The sequence below is a fragment of the Wyeomyia smithii genome, chromosome 1 (assembly GCF_029784165.1).
Source record: "Wyeomyia smithii strain HCP4-BCI-WySm-NY-G18 chromosome 1, ASM2978416v1, whole genome shotgun sequence".
Lineage (NCBI taxonomy): Eukaryota > Metazoa > Arthropoda > Insecta > Diptera > Culicidae > Wyeomyia > Wyeomyia smithii.
This window is the reverse complement of record NC_073694.1, coordinates 25039643-25059661: the sequence shown is the minus strand read 5'-3', so window position 1 is coordinate 25059661 and position 20019 is coordinate 25039643. Positions and strand designations below refer to the sequence as shown.

Below are 20019 nucleotides of genomic sequence, written 5' to 3'. Positions count from 1 at the left end.
CGTAGCTCGGGTGAAGGCAGCCGAGAAAGCGGCCAGGACCGGGAGGGCGACTGCATCTAAAGAGGTGCAGACAGACGCCCCCTCGTTCGCGTCGGTCTGCTCCACGGGGCAGGTCGCTAAGCGAACGAGGCAGTCCCCGGGGGAAACGGCCCCCGGGAACACCAAGAAACGATTGGTTGTGCTACTCCCACGGGAACACACGCCAACCGGTTCAAGGTCCACCGCGGAAAAGGCACAGGTGGAGGCTACGGGCAATCCTTGGACTACCGTAGAGGGTAGGAAGCGTCGGGAAGGTGCGACGCGTCATGATGGCGGAGCAGCCAGAGGACCAAAAAAGGTCAAAAAGGCGCGGAGTAGGGGTGATGCCCTCATACTCAAGACGGATGGGTCGAAGTACTCAGAAGTCTTGAAGAAGATGAGGGGGGAAACCCAGCTCAAGGATCTGGGGGCGGATGTGCGGAGTATCCGCCGATCTCGCACTGGCGAGATGATACTTGAGCTCCGGAAGGACGCCAAGAACAAGGGGGCTACCTACAAAACGGTAGCCGAAAAGGTCCTAGGGAAGGAGGTGCAAGTGCGGGCACTCACCTCAGAAGTGACTCTCCAGCTTAAAAACCTGGACGAAATCACTGAGGGGTGCGACATTGCACAAGCCCTTAAAGCGAAGTGCGGGGTGGAGGTGGCTAAGGAGTCAATCCGCCTCCGCAAAGGTCCGGCGGGGACCCAGGTAGCTACCTTCCGACTACCGTCGGCGGACGCTAACCTGGCCCTGAAAGAGGGCAAGTTGAAGGTCGGCTGGTCGGTATGTCCTCTGGGCATACTACAGCAACCAGACATTTGCTTCCGGTGCTTCGAGGGCGGACATAAGTCCTGGACCTGCAAGGGGCCCGATAGGAGCCAGCTGTGCAGGCGATGTGGAGGTGCAGGCCATAAAGCAAAGGACTGTGGGGAGTCTCCCAAGTGCATGGTATGTTCCGGGAAACGGGACGCCAAACACTTTATGGGAGGCCCCAGGTGCCCAGCCGGTAAGCCGGCTGCGAAACCACGGGCGTAAGGGTGACGCAACTGAACCTGAACCATTGCTTCGCGGCTCAGCAGCTGCTACACCAAGCAGCCACTGAGTCGTTGTCGGACATCGCCGTCATATCGGACCCCTACCGCATCCCTCCCGGAAACGGTAACTGGGTTGCGGATAAGTCCAGATTGGCGGCCATATGTACGACGAGCAAGTTCCCGGTTCAGGAGGTTGTCTCAACCTCAGAAGAAGGGTACGTAGTTGCTAAGGTGAACGGAGTGTTCTACTGCAGTTGCTATGCTCCGCCACGTTGGTCTACCGAAAGGTTCATCCAGATGGTCGACCTCCTATCCATGGAGCTAACGGGCCTAACGCCGTTGGTGGTGGCGGGCGACTTCAACGCTTGGGCTGTTGAGTGGGGAAGTTGCTTCACGAACCAGAGGGGCCAGATCCTGTTGGAGGCTTTTGCAAAGCTCAACCTAGATCTGGCCAACGTTGGGAACAAAAGTACATTTAGCAGAAATGGTGCGGAGTCGATCATCGACGTGACGTTCTCCAGCCCAGGACTGATCAAGAACTGGAGGGTAGACGATGGCTACACTAATAGCGACCACCAGGCGGTCTGTTTTAGTGTAGACAACAACGAGAGGGGGCAAGCGACGGGTAGAGCCAACACTCCGACCGTTCGCGGGTGGAAGACATCGCACTTTGATGCCGAGGTATTCGAAGAGGCAATGAGAAGGGAGCGCGAGGGGGGCAGTTGGCTTCGCCCGACTGCTGACCAACTAGTTGCTATGCTATCGCGGGCGTGCGACGCCACCATGCCTAGGACTCGCCAACCTAGGAATGGAAAGCCACCGGTTTACTGGTGGACGGACGCGATAGCCGACCTTCGCAGTGCGTGCCTCCGTGCAAGACGGAGGATGCAGCGTGCGCGAAACGAAGAAGAGAGGACAGAGCGCCGCGCAGCATTCAGTTCGGCAAGATCGATGCTAAAGAGTGCGATAAAGGCCAGCAAGAGGGCCTGCTTCGATAGGCTATGTGCGAGTGCCAATACAAATCCGTGGGGTGACGCCTACAGGATCGTAATGGCCAAGACTAAAGGCGCGCTGGCGCCTGCAGAGCGATCACCAGCGATGCTGGAGCGTATCATCGAGGGACTCTTTCCACGCCACGAGCCAAGTCCTTGGCCTCCGGCGGTCGAGTCTCACGTCCGACGTTCCAGTATCTCAGACATAGACCAGAGATGGTCGGCCAACCTGCCGAGCATCCAATCCGTGAGCGACGACAGCCGTGTCGAGGCAGGGGAGGAGGCAAGGGTTACGAATGAGGAACTCATCGTGATCGCCAAATCCCTAAAGGTGAGCAAGGCACCGGGACCGGATGGTATCCCTAACCTGGCGATCAGGCTGGCGATAAAAACGGCCCCCGGGCTGTTCAGGGCAGTCATGCAGAGGTGCCTGGATGACTGTCTCTTTCCGGACAGGTGGAAGCGGCAGAGACTGGTCTTATTGCCGAAGGCTGGGAAACCGCCAGGGGACCCATCGGCATATAGGCCTATCTGCCTGCTGGACACCGCGGGCAAGGTGCTTGAGAGGATCATCCTCAACAGACTGGTGAGGTACACGGAGGGTGTACACGGTCTGGCAAGTAACCAGTTCGGCTTCCGGAAGGACAGGTCCACGCTGGACGCAATCTCTTCCGTCATCAAGACGGCGGAGGTAGCAATCCAGCGCAAGAGAAGGGGAATACGCTACTGCGCAATCGTCACGCTCGACGTGAAGAATGCGTTCAATAGTGCCAGTTGGGACTCCATAGCGCTCGCGCTCAGGAGCATCCATGTACCGGTGTCGCTGTACAAGATTCTGGAAAATTATTTCCAGAATCGAGTACTTGTTTACGACACAGAGGAGGGTCAGAAGTGCGTCCCAATTACCGCAGGAGTTCCGCAAGGTTCTATCCTGGGCCCGGTGTTGTGGAATGTCATGTATGACGGAGTGTTAAAACTCAAGTTCCCTGTAGGGGTTGTGATCGTCGGCTTTGCAGACGACATAACGCTGGAGGTTTACGGCGAGTCTATCGAGGAGGTCGAGTTGACGGCCGCGCACTGTATACGCAAGGTCGAGGACTGGATGCGCTCCAGGAAACTGGAGCTCGCGCATCATAAGACGGAGGTCATGGTTGTGAACAACCGTAAATCGGAGCAACAGGCGGTGGTCAGAGTCGGAGACTGCACCATCACCTCGAAGCGATCCCTGAAGCTCTTGGGGGTTATGGTGGACGACAAGCTCACGTTCGGGAGTCACGTCGACTATGCCTGTAAGAGGGCCTCATCGGCTATTGCAGCACTATCTCGTATGATGTCCAATAGCTCAGCGGTTTATGGCAGCAAGCGAAGACTTCTTGCCAGCGTGGTTTCGTCCATACTTAGGTATGGTGGGCCAGTGTGGTCCAGAGCGCTAGGTACTAACAGTTACCGTGGCAAACTGGAAAGTACCTACAGGCTCATGTGCCTGAGAGTTGCGAGTGCGTATCGTACGGTGTCATACGATGCAATATGTGTCTTGTCCGGCATGATGCCTATCAGCATCGCCATCAAGGAGGACAGAGAGTGTTTCGACCAACGTGACACAAGGGGCATACGAGGTACCAGAAGGTCATTCTCGATGCTCCGTTGGCAGAGGGAATGGTCTAATTCCACAAAGGGCAGATGGACGCACCGACTCATACCGGAGATATCCGGCTGGGCCGGGAGACGACATGGCGAAGTGAACTTCCACCTGACACAAATCCTGTCAGGCCATGGTTGTTTCAGGCAATATCTGCACAGGTTCGGACACGCGGTGTCCCCCATGTGTCCCGAGTGCGTGGAGGAGGAGGAGACTGCTGAGCACGTCTTCTTCGTATGCCCCCGTTTCGTAAGAGCGAGGAGCAACATGATGGCTGTGAGCGGGCCTGGCACTACTCCGGACAATCTAGTCCGGAGGATGTGCGACGACCCGGACATCTGGAACGCGGTCTGTGCGGCCGCCTCTCAGATTGTTCTGGAGCTGCAACGTGTGTGGCGGGTCAACCACCAACACGCCAGTGGTAGCTAATTACCAGTCTCCAGGTAGTTAGCTAGGAGGTTATAAGAGTAAAGAGGGTGCATCACGCACAAAAGCCACTTCCCGACGTAATACTTAACCGTCGTTCCGGGAAGACCAGGGCTGGAGACTGGAGGGGTTTTAGTGGGTCGGGACAGGGATAAGTAGGTGTCTGGGGGAGTGTAACTACCCCAGCATCTATCCCCTAGTCTCATCCCCACACCCTGAGTTCTCTTCTCAGGTGTCTGTTTGCAGATTTCCCCGCCACCTTTAAAAAAAAAAAAAAAAAAAAAAGACATTACCTTGTAGAGAGGCGTCTTCCTGCTCTTGATCCAGGCCTCCGTTCACCTTGATGCAGAACCTTCGGTGGATTGAAGCTCCAATCGATTCCTCAGGGATGTCAGAACTTCTCCAGCAATGGTGACTTGAGCAGCTCTTTGAGTTCGGTCAACTATCCCTTGGCACCGATAAAGTTGGTACCCTTGTCCGAGAACATGTGCCGTACTAAGTCTCGTCGACCAACGAAGCGGTGTAGTGCTCCAAGAAATCCATCTGTCGATGATGAGCCCACTAATTCTGGGTATTTTAGAGGACATTCCGCAGCACACGATGAATCGTTCGTTTCGCTTAAACAGGGTGAAACTGTTCTCGTACCTTGGCCAACAATCCGTTCAGGCCAACGTGCAGCTGCTATCGACAAATAGCTTGAATGATCATCTCCGTAAAAAAGGTTCTTTCAGGCAGAAAGATTGGATGCTTTTGGTCCCGTGGACCACTCTGTATTTGCGGAAATTGCTACAATTTTTAATCACTTTATACGGGTTCAAGATTTGTATCATTTCGTCCTCAGAAAACAGCTACGATCTCGTGAAAGGCCTCATCGTCATCTTTGATGACAGCATCGTCGAGTTCCTTCACTTCAATCTCATTTGAGTACAGGAGGACCGTTCCACCACAAAGAGTTCTTCATCAAGTCCATAGGTCCATCAGGCACGCCGCAAGAAATTAAATCTGCCGAATTATCTCCGGAACGGACGTGCATCCACACCGCATCTGGCAACACGATTGCGTGCGCCTGTTCCGGCTTCACCTTTTTACCTTTCTCCTATCAACTAAAACTCCACCGGATTGTTCACTTTTGCACAATAGCAGCTCTTCTTCAGGGATCGGATCGTCTTCCGCCATAGCAGCTGCATAACCTTCGCATAATCTTCGCCAAAACCACAATTGTACCCAAGACTCCCAAAGGGTCGACGGACAATTTTGCGATGACAACACTTGCCGTTTGGCCAACGCTTACGAAAAAATCACCATCGGTTTCACACGAAAGAGAAATTCGTTTACTTGATTGCCTTCAAACCTCGTCAGCTTCTCCTGATCTTGAGACGGAACACATTCAAGAATCTCCGGATTGTTCGCGCACCATTTGTGCAACTTGAATCCCTTCCTTTCTCAGCATTACTTGTAGATCATTCCGCAACCTTTTGGCTTTTTTGGATGCTGGTGTCTGCTCCCGATAGTGCATCATCAACGTATAACGACTTCAACACCACATTAGAAGCACCACGAAAGGAATCTCTTTCATCGTTCACCAGCTGCAACAGCGATCGAATCGCCACAAACCCTGCTTCGTACGTTACACGAAGCAATTCAATATCGACTCAATATGTCCTTACAGATCGTTTATATTTTGTGTCGGTGCCATCGACCAACACTTGCTCATAAACGGATGTACATCCGCAAAAAAAATGAATCTGGACAATCTCCATGATGTCAACATGTGTGGGCTCTGAAATCATGGACATGTGTGGGCCTACTAAAGAGTCGACGGCCTCTTCCTGGTTCTCTACTGAAGATAGTTTCGGCGGCTCTCTCGTCAGGCATTCTGGCTACATGTTCAGCCCACTGAAGCCTGCCACGCTGTATTACCTTCACTATATCAGCATGTTTGTATACCTGGTACAACTCGTGATTCATGCGTCTTCGCCACACTCCATCTTCCAGTTTACCGCCAAGTATCGATCGCAGAACTTTACGCTCAAAAACTCCGAGCACTCGTCGATCAGTTTTCTTCAGCGTCCTATACAGCGCTAGTTTTGCAAGTGAGTTTGCAAACTTTGGGACCTTAGCTGGTTACGTAGCCCGTAAAAGGCCCTGTTTGCAGTTGTAACTCGTCGTTTCACTTCACGACTCATATCGTTGTCACATGTCACAAGCGTACCAAGATAAACGAATTCGTCAACCACTTCAAATCGTTCCCCATCTATCTCCACCTCAGCACCAACACCACGGGAACTCCCACGCTCCCTGCCAGCTATCATGTACTTCGTGTACGCGATGTTGAATAGTAAGTTAGAGAGCACATCCCCCTGCTTCAGTCCATCCAACGTTACGAACGCGGCCGATGTCTCGGTTAGGTTAATTAGTTTCGTCGGAAAACCGTGTTCCAGCATGATCTGCCACAGCTCGTTTCTTTTCACTAAGTCGTATGCCGCCTTAAAATCGATAAACAGATGGTGGGTTGGTAAGTTGTACTCCCGGAATTTATCGAAGATCTATCGCAGGGCGAAAATTTGATCAACCAGCCTGATATTTGCCAACAAAGGGTTCCGTCAACGGTCTCAATCTGAAGAACAGGACATGGGAGAGCACTTCATATGCGGAGTTGAGTAACGTTATATCTCGATAGTTGCAACAATCCAATCGATGATCCTTCTTATAGATAGGGCATATGAGGCCTTTCAACCAGTCGTTCAGCATTTCTGCCCATAATTCAAAAATTGGCTAATTTGCCATTTTTACCAAAATCGAGAAAACAATTTCTCGTGATGGTACACACCCTAAAAATGCATTTGGGAAGGCAGCAAATGTGAAACAATTTTGGCTAATATCCAAAATAATTGAGAAGTTGGCTAATATCCAATATGTTTCAACCTGTGGCATGTTCACGAACCAGTGTATTATTACTGTACTGTGTTTCGTCTAACTTTCGAAAGTGTGTGGTAGCCTGGTGGTTACTGGCGGCAGGTAAGCGATCGTAAGGCCCTTGCATCAAATTTGACTTTTTCACGAAGAATATTTGATGCTACAAGAATTTATTTGTTGCGCTGCAAAACCCAATGATCAAAACGTGTGACTGTTTCCTTCTATCATAAATCTTTACATTTGAAAAAATGCTATTTCGCTCTTTGATTAGAAGTAATATTGATAAAGAGAAGATTCAGATTTCATTTTGCATTGGATGATGAAAAATAGGAAAGTGGATTGTGAGATTATTATGAATTAATGATATTTTTGTTACATTGTTATATTGTTGCACGTAACAATTGTCTCGTCGTCCTTTTCATCCTCACTTGTGCTTCCATGTTGTTTTATTAAATTTAAAACCATTTTTATCACCAACGAGCACGATATAATTCACATCGTATGAATATTAGCCAAATTGCACACCGGTTTGTCAACTGACCTTTCGTTTATAATTGAAAAAAAAAACGGCTACTGCGTTGAAAATACGCGGAAATACGGCGGATGGAATTTTCCTGCAGATTTCTCTGTTTCAACTCAACGGCAAGGTTCCAGCATAGGTATAAGAAGGGTGATATACTAAATAAAAAAGTTGTCATGAACATTAAAAATATGTTGTACCGACAAAAAACTTTAAAATGCGTTTTTCTCGATTTGATGCCTATGGCATATTAGCCAATTTTTGAATTATGGGCAGATTTGTTCATCCACGCAGATCTCTAGTATTATCTGGTGGATCGCATAGTACAGCCGCTCGCTTCCTGCTTTTAGAAGTTCAGCCGGGACACCGTCCTTCCCAGCGACCTTGCCGCTCACTAATCGCCTTTTTCACCTCATCCTGTGTTGGTGGCTTCACAGCTTGTTCGTCACTCATAATCGTTATCCTGTTCCTACTCTGCTCATCCGACTCAACCGTCGATTTATCAGTAAGCAGGTTGCCGTCCTTGTCAGTTGTCATTACACATGGCCGGCACAGGGAAATTCCTGCTTCTGACTCTATTGACGGTTCTATAGATGCTCCGCACGTCGTTTCGAGCATAACTGTCCTTTGCGCTGGCGAGCACCTGCTCCTCGTACTCGCCCTTTTTTCGACGGTGGGTTCTATTGTCGGCAGCTCTTGCTTCCCTATACCTCTCTCTGTTCTGACGCGTAGCCGCAGTGAGCATGCGGCTCCTGGCATGCGTCTTCTCATCTGTCGCTCTCTGGCACTCGGCATCGAACCAGCCGTTACGCTGTCTTCCACGCGCCGTACCTACCACCTCTCTCGCAGTCGTTTCGATGGCACCGTGGATACTGCTCCACACCTCATTTATGTCTTCCACTCCTTTCTCCCGCTGTTCTCTCTGGCGTATTCTGCTGCCACGTCATCAGCTTTTAACCGCTGAATGTTGAAACGCGTCGTCCTCGCTGTACGAGTTTTAAGCACGTTCGACAACCGTGCGTGGATCTAACAAACGACAGTCAATGTTTGGTCCCCGAAAAGTCCTAAAATCAGTAATATCCGAAAAGTGCCGTCCGTCAATCAGTGCGTTAGATCAATCTGGGAGCTGGCTTCTCCATTTGGATGCCTCCAGGTGTGTTTCCGAATATTCAAACGTGGAAAGTAGGAGCTACATATTGCCATTCCTCTGGCCGCGGCAAAGTTTATCAGCCTTAGGCCGTTTTCATTGGTTGACGAGTAGAGGCTATGAAGGCCATATGAAGCCATTCAGAACTTAATCAGAGATGATTTTTGGAATATTGATGTCTTTTTGATTGTCACTCTGGACTCAATTGGGAAGAATTTTTGATGCTATTTTGAAAGCGTAGTTTTGCCATTCTATGCTCAATTCAAGGTAGTTTTTTTGCCTTTTGTAGCATCTTTTCACTGTTCTGTACTTACCTAAAAATGCAGCGTTAAGAAACATTTGTGTTTTTCTTCCGAGAATAATTTGAACGGTGCTGGATTTTTTTTTCTGTTGTTTTTTTTTAAATGTTTTCCGCTATTTAAGGTGTTATTGGGAATTTTTTTGCCTTCTCTGATATTTAAATTTTTACTATTTTGAGGCAAATTTAAGATCATTTTCTGTTTTGTCTCTTATTCTCAGCTCAACTTGAGATAAGTTTTTATTTTTCTGGTTTGTTCATCACTCTTAATATAGAGAAAATAACGTTAAAAATATTTTCACGCCATTCTGAACTCAATTATCATCATTTGGTTCAAACAAGCCTTTTTTCGCTTTCTAAGAAAATTCGTATGGCCTTTGGAACCATATTTTCCCATTCCTGGCAAAAACCTTTTTTTGGTTTTTTCAAGATTTTTTTTTTGACATTTAAAAGGCTCTGACTTTCAACAGCATATTTTCAATTTAGGATATATTTTCACGTCTTCAAGAAGCAACTTATCGCTATTCTTAGCTCAACTAAAAATAATTTGCTTTGTCTTTTCTGGTCTCTAAAATCGTTTCTCCAACAATTGGGACCAACTTTTTATATTTTTTATTTTGGTTTCAAAAGATTTTTCTCGCCATGCTTAGCTCGTTTTGAGATAATTTTTGTTTTTAGTTTTTTTTATGTCGAATTCGTTTTCACGGTGTAGCAACACTTGTCCGGACTACACTTTGCAGCTTGAAATAAAACATTTTCAGTGTAGTTGCATTGGTATGCGTAATAATAGGGATAGCTGTCAATTTATGTTGTTTTGGTCATTATCGCCATCGTCATTTTGTCTCGTTTCCCTTACATATGTCCACCTCGCAATTGTGCTGAAAAAAAACACGTGGAAAAAACCAGTATTGACACATACTTGTGAATGTGTTGGTAACTTCCTACAGTACACTCTGCTTTTTCCGGGTGTAGTCCGGGAAAAGGAGTAAAACATTCACGGTGTCAAAAGTGTAGTCCGAGTGTAGCTACACCGCGAAAACGAAAACTACATTAGTCTTTACATTAATATTTGTCATCTTGATCAAAAGTATTTGTTTATGCCGTTTCTGGTATTTTCAAACGTTTCGGTGCAATTCTGGGATTTAATAAGGATAATTTTTTGTATCTATTATTATTTTTAAAAACATTTTCCGCCATTCGGAGCTGAATTAGAGACAATTTTCTAGCCTTCGAAAGCTTGTTTGACGCATTCTTCGCGTAATTTGGGATCATTTTTTATTGCGCTTTCTGACTCATACTAACTTGTTTCGTATTTTTAGCCATACGAAGTGTTTTTTCGCTATTCAGAACTCAATTTGGGATTTTACTTTTTGTAACCGGTTTATTGTTGACTCCGTTGTGGCCATGTATTCTAACTAATTGGACTTTTTGCCGGTATTGTAGCTGTTAGACACCATGATAGCAAAAAAAAACCTAATAGGATTATAAAACATTGCGAATTCTGCTCACATGATCTAGACACTCTTTGCGTAACAGGTTTAGTAAAAGTGCATGAGGGGTGGTCTCCATAGAGTCTTACTGAACTGCCATGCTGTGCAAAAAAAGAGCTTCACCTATAAAAATCGTAATAATTAGTATTCACGACGGTGTTTATATGGTTAATTAAATTCATCGCGCGCTTCACGCTTCGCACGGTGCATAGTTTATGAGATGTTTTTTTTTTATGTTTTACTTTTGATGACTGATAGGCAAGCAACAACAATGACCGACTATGCAGACAGGAAAAAAAACATTTTGAAGCCACTACTTAACTCTGCTGACTGTTTGGTGGGTTGGTGAATGGTCCGTTGAATTTTCGACTGCATGATTCGAAGGGAATCAGCAGGGGTTGCGCGGGGGGGTTTTGGTATGCAGGAAAACATGCTGTCAAGTCTGTTCCTTTCTTTCGTAGAACGAAAACCCTTCACTTTAAGCCAGCCAAACTAAACTTAAGCCACTTCCTTATCGTTGCAGATTCACCCTCAAGGCTGGTGTGCGCTGAGCAGAAACATAAGCTACGACGAAAGTTCTGAGGTAACTTTTTTGGTTCTGTTTATCTAGGTCAGCAGAGTGTGACTAATTTTCTTTGTCTTTTATTGCAGTGGAGTTGCGTTCACGATATTCAGGAAATCTCGCTGGAAGAGGAAATTGATAGCGACTGTGAGGATGATTCCGCCGGATCGGGCAGCGTCGGTGAGGCCAGCCTGCTGAATCAGGATGTTTCTACTGCTGGAGAAGGGGGCGGTGGTGGTGGTGGTGGTGTTGGCGGCGGCGGAGGAGGCGTGGAAACCCAAGCTGAAGCAGCAGCGGCTGCCGCCTTAATCAACGCAGCCGTTGGAGAACCACTCGAACCCAACAACGCCAACGGAAATCGCATTGGTACTAACAACAATAACAACAACCAGGTAAACAACGTAGATTTCCCCACGCCCAATTCGGACATTTGGGCGGCGGAGGTTTCGCTGCGAAACCGCAACCTACGGGTGGAAAACACTCGCTCGCTAAATATGGCCAACGTTTACGGCATCACGAGCGGTCTGATTCCGCTCACGCCGGTGGAACATCAGCACAAGTTCCAGCAGACGATCACCGAAAACGTGAACCGAATGCTGTACTACATCGAGGAACCGAACAAGGGCAAAGGGTTCATCAAGGAGCCATGCTTCTCCTCAGACGGGCGGGTGATTTGTTCACCCCACGCCCACGGCATCCGGCTACTGGCGTTCAACGCCGAGTGCAACGAGCTGCCCTTCATCACCGATCGGGTTAACGAGGGCCCTAAACCGTTCCACGAAATCAAACGAAAGCACTGCCACTCGGATGTGGTGATCAGCAGTAAGTTTAGTCCCAAGTTCCCGCTGCTGGTATCCGGCTGTCTGCGGGGTAAAATCGTATGGCACCAACCGGTGCTGTGAATGGTTTTCCAAACTGAGTTTTGATTTGTTGTTATATTGTTTACAATTTTTTTGGGGTTCAGAAAAACTGAACAGAACATTATCATCGATTACCATCCTTTTAAGGTACTTACTGTGTAGCAGAAACATCACAGATCGAAGCAAATTTCGGTGACTGCTCAAGCAAGTAACGAAGTGACTTAACCTGCAAGTCTCTTATAGGAAAAGCATTTACATTTTACATCTCCTTCCATTTCTGTTACACAAGCATGCATGTGGCAAGTGCATCAGCCACCTGTGTGACCTTTATTGATATCGGACCTTCGGTCAACTGATTTCTAGGACTTACGTATTTATGTCGATAAATGAAACAAAAGCAACTGAAAGTAAGGAGATAAAGCAAATACAAATTAAGATAAAATAAACAGAACAAAAAAAAACTCTTTTGTGGTGAAAGAAAGTTCCGTTCAATTCAGAATGATTAGAATACGTTTCTAAAACGATCCCAAAAGGGAACCTAAATCGAGCTCAAAATCAGTATAATTACAAAGTGTGATCAAAAACGCTGTCTAGAGAAAGCATGAGCAAGAAACAAGCTTAAACAAAATTATCCAAATATAGTTGCTACTTCTAAAGACCCAAAGAATGATCTCAAATTGAGAGCTTTGAATCGATGGAAAACGCTTATAAAGGACGAAAAAGACGAAAATTCAACAACCCAAACCCAAAACACTCCAAAATACTACAAGGTATACAGCCCTAGGGTTGTATGAAATGGTGACGTGGGACTAAACACTGTAATTAGGGGATTTTTTGTTACAAAATATACAGAGTCTGCAGACAGAATCAATGTGTTTGCTCAGCGACTGTACGTATTTTTATTTTCAGCCTCCCTGGAAATCAATATTTGGAATATATTCAACAACACTCAAAAGAATATCATTTATATTTGGCGATATTATGCCTGTAGTATTTTTTTGTGCAAAAAATATGTATTTGACAAGGCACAAGCATATCGTGCTTGTTGAAGAATCACAAAGAATTTCTCGTAATGCGTCAAAGTCAGAATTAACTCTATATCCTCAAAAACCAAATCCAATAATACTTACGTTATCATAATGAATGGTTTTGTTTTATTTAACTGTAATTAAATCAAATCTATAGTATGGATCTTACTTTCAAAATAATATGGAAGCCCTTACAAAGGTTCGTCAATTAGCAAACAGAAGACAATATTTTAAACAAAATTATTAACAAGTTCCAGCAAAAAATCGTAGCAATCCACAATTACATTTTTTTTTTGCTTGACAATTTTGTTTATTTGCCTACAACTACATTCGCTGTATTACGGAGACAGGAAATATACGTTTATTATGGTAAAGCTTAGAATAATCATATATCATCTAACAATTTTGAAATGTTAAAGAGATTCTGTACGAATCTCACTGAATAAACAAAAAAAAAATCACAAGCATTCGCAGGCTCTTACTCTTCTATAAATGTATATATTTAGGAATTTACTCTTTCGATACTATCCGGTCAAGATTATTTAGTGAATATCGAAGATAAAATTAAATAAATATCCGTTGCAAAAATTTACAATTCTTGTTGAGTAATTTATGGCAATCATATTTATGAGGTAAACTTTCAATCACCATCAACAGCAGCATTGCAGTTTTTCCTCAATTGCATACAAATAGAAATGTACGAACAAAAGTGTACCACTGCAATACGAATAGTACCGCTGCAATACGAATAGAAGTGTACCGCTGAAATGTACGAATAGAAGAGTACCACTGCAATCATAGACGACGAGAGACCTGCGGTTCTTTACTCCATTGGTACTGTTGCTTTTACCGGCATGTTTTGAAGTAGAATACTTCTCTCAGGAAGTTCGGCTACATAGGGATGTGAAATGAAAATCTAAAACCGAAAAAAGTGAAAAATATGTCCAATTTCAAATGCTAATAAATCGGTTAGTATTCGATGGATTTCCTTCGTTCTTACAGCAATAGATTGGAAAATCTTCTAAGATTCTTCCCAAAATAAGATAATTGTAATTTTATTATTCACACTATTGTACTATTGAAAATAGTCAAGCCTTGTCAAAACGAAAAATTCGACCTCTGATTGGTCGTTATATGCTTGCTTCCCAAGCACGGTCGACAGGATCATATACCTTGCAATTGAAAACATGCTATTTGGCCTATATAAGAGCCTGTTACAGCCGGAGCCGCTCATAATAGTTCTAGACAGCGACAACAGCAGTCGTCCTTCTCAGCAGCAGCACTAGCTCTGTGGTTGGTCACCACGTCTCAGGAGCAGCGCGGTTTTTCTCAGCGTGTGTCGCCAGACAGCCATTATTCCCCCCGTGTTGGGGCAGCATGAAGATTGCCATCAGGAAATCCAATTTTAGAAATCAAAATGCCTTTTTGAAGGCAAATAAACAAGTCATTGAAAGTTAATAATTTTTGTCAACGCAAGCAAGTATTCTGTGTTGCATCCTAGCAATTTAAATTTGTCGCACCCGTCTAATTTACTGAATGTGAAATAGCTTCCACAGTGCATGTTGTCCGTGTATCTTAATTCCCCCAATGTTAGGGCAGCTCAAAGGTTGTAATTAGCAACCGATTTTGAACAGCAAAATGCTTTTTTGAAGGCAAATAAAAAAATAATTGAAGGTTAATAATTTTCTGGCATCAACACAAGCAGACATTCTGTGCGGGATGCAATCAAATTCTGTTGTAGTTGTCTAATTTTCACTTTATTTAGTAAACTCCCCACTGTAGGGGCAGCGCAAACGCTGCGATCAGCATAACCGACATTGAATAATAAACTGCCCTGTTAGTACGCATTCACAAAAGCAGTTAGTTCGACTATGCAGAGCTAATATGAAGTCGATTCAATCAATCAGCATAAACAGAATTTCGTCGTCTCCCAGCTGCCAAGTTGCAACATGATGCAACACGCAACAGCGAGCAAACGAAATCGCTTGATGTTACAAACCGCAATAAGATACGGGTTAAAACCGTTGCGTGTGTGAGAGCACCATCGGTGTTTATTCGCTGGATACACTATCTACTGTCTACTGAACGCAATAATCTGCTTACATGCGACATGGGGACGGGAACATTTTCTTCAACCAAGCTACACAACACGACACAAAACATGTTAGGGGGATTCATGTCGAGCTCGTAAACAAATACCCAGCCGTAAAAATACTCACCTCCATTGACGAGTAATGGAAGATACGCAGTTTACGGCTCGGTATTCGTATACGAGCTCGATGTGAAGACCCCTGTTATTTTGTTGCTTCAATGAGAGTGTTATCGGTCCGGCTCGACAAGAAATCATTTTTGTGCATCCGTGCTACGAAACTGAGGAAAAATTTTAGAAACTGAAAAAAGAGGTGGAGCTTATCAAATGATCGCTCTGAACCAGAATGAAGTCACACATATTTTTCAAGTTATATCATTCCACCACGTACGTAAAATAGTTCATTCCTATTTTCATCCCTATATAAGAGCTTGTTTTAGTCGAAGCCGCTCATAATAGTTCTGAACAGCGACGACAGCAGTCCTCCCTTAGCAGCAGCGGGAGCAAGCAGTGGGTACCATCGATGGCGGATAGCGGCCACAACTGTGGCATGGCTGCGGATAAGCGTAGCAGTTTCAGCGGATCTTTACCATCGATAGCAGCAGGGCCAGCAGATGCAGGTATAGCGGATACCAATGGCGGCCACAACTGTGGCATGGCTACGGATAGCGTTGCAGTTGCTCAGCAGTTGGGCCAGCGTATAGCGGCCACAACTGTGGCATGGCTATGCATAGCGTAGCTGTTGCAGCGGGTATATCAGCATCGATAGTAGCAGGGTCAGCTGATGCAACGACACTTCCTTCACTAAAATGCTGTTTCAGTGTGGTAGCGGGAAGCATCAGCAGCAGGCTTGCATGAAGTGAATACATCAGCCAGCAACTTTCTCTGAGGCCTCTGCCATAGTAGACGCGAAAAGCGGCGCGAACCGATTCGCTCGGCCGCAGGTTGATGTACAGCTCTACTGATGGCTGTACATTAACCTACAGCCGAGCGAATCAGTTCGCGTCGCTTTTCGCGTCTATTATGGCAGAGGCCTAATGGGAAAGTTGTATCATTTTGTTCATAAGAATATTATTGTCTGTAATACTACAGAGATGCGATTGCGTAAATCCGATTTTGAATTGAACAATTGTTCTTTTGAGAACAAATAAAACACTTATTTGAAGAGTTAATGGCTTTTGGTACCAATAGCAGCATAGTGACAGCCTCAGCGGTAGATGCAGATGCAGCCGGTACTTCCCTGAGGCCGATGTAAAGGTAAATGGGAGCAGCACGGCGAAACAGTTCGGGTTATGCTTAGACGCGCGTCATTTTTCGTTGTTGATATTCCCCACATGAAACGACGCGCTTTCGTATAATAGCGGTGGTATTAGCGGTAGATGCATTTGCCAACACTTCCTCCAGTAAAGCCGTGTATAGTTTTCAATGTGAAAACACCTTTCTCATTGTGTTGACCGTGCGCCTTAGTCCTCACTATCAAGGTAACACAGAGATGTAAGATAAACACTACATCCTATGATAAATTGAACAATTGTCCTTATAAGGACAACAAATGAATTAATGAAGATTTAATTTTGAATTAGAATACTTCTCTCAGGAAGTTCGGCTACATAGGGATGTAAAATGAAAATCTAAAACTGAAAAAAGTGAGAAAAATTTCAAATGCTAATAAATCCGTTAGTTTTCGATGGATTTCCTTCGTTTTTGCAGCAATCGATTAGAAAATCTTCTAAGATTCCTACCAAATGCATGAAATTGCAATTTTATCATTCGAACTATTGTACTATTGATAACTCTTAAGCCTTGTCAAAACAAAATTCGACCTCTGATTGGTCGTTCTACCGCGCTTTCCCAAGCACGGTCGGCAGAGTTATGGACCTAGTAAATTGGGAATGCATCATTTGGCCTATATAAGAGCTTCATCAGATAATAAACAAACATTTCATCGGATATTAAATTGAATAACTGAAATTTGAAGAACACAAATGATTATTTGAAGGGTTAATATTTTCTCGTTTTGCGCTTTAATCCAAAGTTAATTATCTTCATCTACATGCATACTCTGACTATTATTACGTGTCTGCGTCGCTTAGTGTTTGGCTACGGTCATGCAGAACGCAAATAACGGCGCGATGCGATTCGGCAAGACGAAATCTGTTGAAATGTATAGCTCTACTTCGCCTTAAAAAGAGCTGTACATTTCACCACGGTAAGGCGAATCGCATCGCGCCGGCATTCGCGTTCTGCATAACCGTAGCCTTTGTTCCGTTCCCGTTTAATGATGTCGTTAAATGTGCGTATTACAATTCGGCAGCACTTCAACTTCTCATTTGCACAAAATTTAAAAATATCCAATGAACTTCATTCAAAATATCAGACAAAAAGAAATTACAATACTGCCAATGAACGGACAAGGTTTATTTACTAGAAAAAATGACTGACACGCAAGCAGCCAGGTTATCTTTCTTGTAAAAGTATTCTACTTCAACCTTGCGGTCGTGGCTTTGCGTACAACCTTCTTGTGATTTTCTTTCAAGACATCAGTTTTTATTAGGTTCTTCAGAACCTAACACGCAGGTTTAGAAATTGTTCAAGGATGGGTATTGTTTCAAACTTTTAGGAAAACTTTTACCTTCGAGACATCACATTAGTCTAAGCTCATGGAAGCAAAAATAAATTGACCTATTGGGACGGGGAGACTCTGTCAATTTTTATTTCGAAATTGATACAGGGAATATCACAGGGAACGGGTGGTGTCCATTCACGTTGTCTGTGCTAGGAATGCTCGCATGTAATTGGTTCACTATTGACGTAAATTTGTTATTGAAATTTTTCATCAATTTTACCGCTTAGCAATGAAATTAGAGTGATAATTAGCATATTACAAAATTGTTATACATTTTATCTATCCAACAACATATTGGTTATTATTATCCATCATGTGGTTATGCTGTTATTAACGTTTGAAATCTGACGCAACATTTGCCCGTTTCATTTCCAATTTTACAGAATGCATCCCAGTATAGTAAACAAAGACGTGTCCCACGTCAAAAAAAATATTAGAATCAGTAACCAAGATGTTTTACATACACAAATAGAAACCAAGAAACATAGCAACCAGTTCTTATATAAAGAAATTGTACAGTTATTAAACGGATCATTATCAAGGCAACCTTCAACACGACAAAACGTTTTATTCTAAGAAAAACGATTCAAAATAGGGTTCAAAATCGCCGGAAACATTTCCATAAGGCGAAGCAGAAAATGGTTTCAAAGACTCAACGAATCTAGCGTGGCTGTCCACACTACGGAGAACAGCCACGCGATAGACTGCGATAACGCCTAACTGAAAAAATGTTTCAGAAAACATGGGAATCAATGGTCTTCGGGACTGCCGAAAGGCCATTGATGAACGAAAATAATGCATCAATAATGTCTACCCTATTCCTACTGAAGAAACAGAACTACTCCCCCATCTCAACGTGTAATGTACCAGTATGAAGCTGTGCAATTTTCTATAATCTAGTAGATGGTCTACACGAGGACCGAAACCGGTCGACTTGAGAGGTAATTTTTTGTTATCCTTGTACGTTTGTAAGAGCAAAGAACGTTGTGTCCGTTAGCGCGGACTAAACTTTGTTCTACAGCTGTTTTTTTTTTCATTTTCAGAGTGCAGTTTCGAAGACACCAACACATTCACACATATGTGTCAAAATCAAATAAAAATGTGTCAAAACCGGTTTGCTTTGATTATCGTTCTTCGCGTGTCAAACATCAGGTTGGATTTTATTTATTCTATTTTATTTTGCCATTTTTCACTGAATTGGCAAATTTTTCGTACAGTAGCGCAAACGTGACAAAAAGACAATGGCGATAATGACCAGAACAAAAGTGACAGCTACCTCTGGTATTACGCACACCATTGCAACTGCTCGGAAAGTGTTTTTTTTAGCTGCAAAGTGTAGTCCGGGACGGTATAGTCCTGCCGTAAAAACGAATTCGACATTACGTTAGCACTAAATCGAAAAATGAGTGATAGTATTGTTTTATTTCCAAAAATTTGGAATTAAGAATGAATTCTTAACAAGTGTGAGAGAACTAGAGTAAAAATCTAAATTTTCAGTAAATCTATCAAGTCTAACCCAAGTTTTTGCAGCTTTGGTGATTTTGACAGGAATTTTTTTTTGAAAAAAAAATCTGAAGGTCAGTGTAGGCTAACAAAGAAAATGATCCCAAATGTTGCTCAAAATTCGGTAAAATGCCTGAAGAAAAACCCCAAACAAACAAATCAGCATATGATTTTATATGGGGACCAGAATGCCAATTAGGAAATGATTTCGTTTCTGAAATTACAAAACACTACTTTTATGGGTGGCATACAACAGCGTCTGGCCCGGAACGGGCGGCTGAAGCATGAAATGAGGCTCCGTCGCGAGGCTAGGTATCGCAGCGCTAGTGAGGTAGCATACCGCATCTAAACTATTACGAACAATCTAGATAATAAATAGGAACGGAATATTCGGCACGCGCAGGTATCCTGGCTTGAGAGCTGCGGAAAGTGGATTTTGAGGTCGCAGCTATCCTGGAGGTGCGGTGGCCAAAGACGGACGAACGTGAATTCCAGGCAGTAGTCCGGTAGTCCAACGTATTTAAATTAAGGACAGCTAGGAAGATACGGTTGAACATGCAACGGTTATCAACTGGGGAAGTGGCTGCAGAGTATTCGCGGAAAGTTGATGAGCGGAGCTATGGGAAAATTGGAGGAGACCTAAACGAACGGTGGAGACACATCCACAGCATAGTGAGAACAGCGCTACAGTGCGAGAAGTGTTGGGTACAGCTGCGAGAACTACGTCCAAAGAGTGGTTTACCGATGAGTGTCAGAGAGCACGTGACGTTAAATAGTTCGGAGCAGGGTAACGGGCTGTCTAATTTACTATCCAAGATCGCATTGGAAGGTGCCCTAAGGACGGCTGGCGTGCAGAAAAGCGGTACCATC

The 20019-nt window shown here is 44.5% G+C and overlaps 1 protein-coding gene across 1 annotated transcript in view; it reads left to right on the top strand.

Moving 5' to 3' along the window:
• The window catches only part of LOC129729943 (DDB1- and CUL4-associated factor 10 homolog), a 43516-nt gene extending 30034 nt beyond the window's left edge, over window positions 1-13482 (top strand). Inside the window, exons 5-6 of the mRNA XM_055688873.1 lie at window positions 11005-11064; window positions 11133-13482. Coding sequence (XP_055544848.1) covers window positions 11005-11064; window positions 11133-11945 — 873 coding nt within the window. The 3' untranslated portion in view covers window positions 11946-13482. The remainder of the gene's footprint in view (window positions 1-11004; window positions 11065-11132) is intronic.
• Window positions 13483-20019: the final 6537 nt, after the last annotated feature.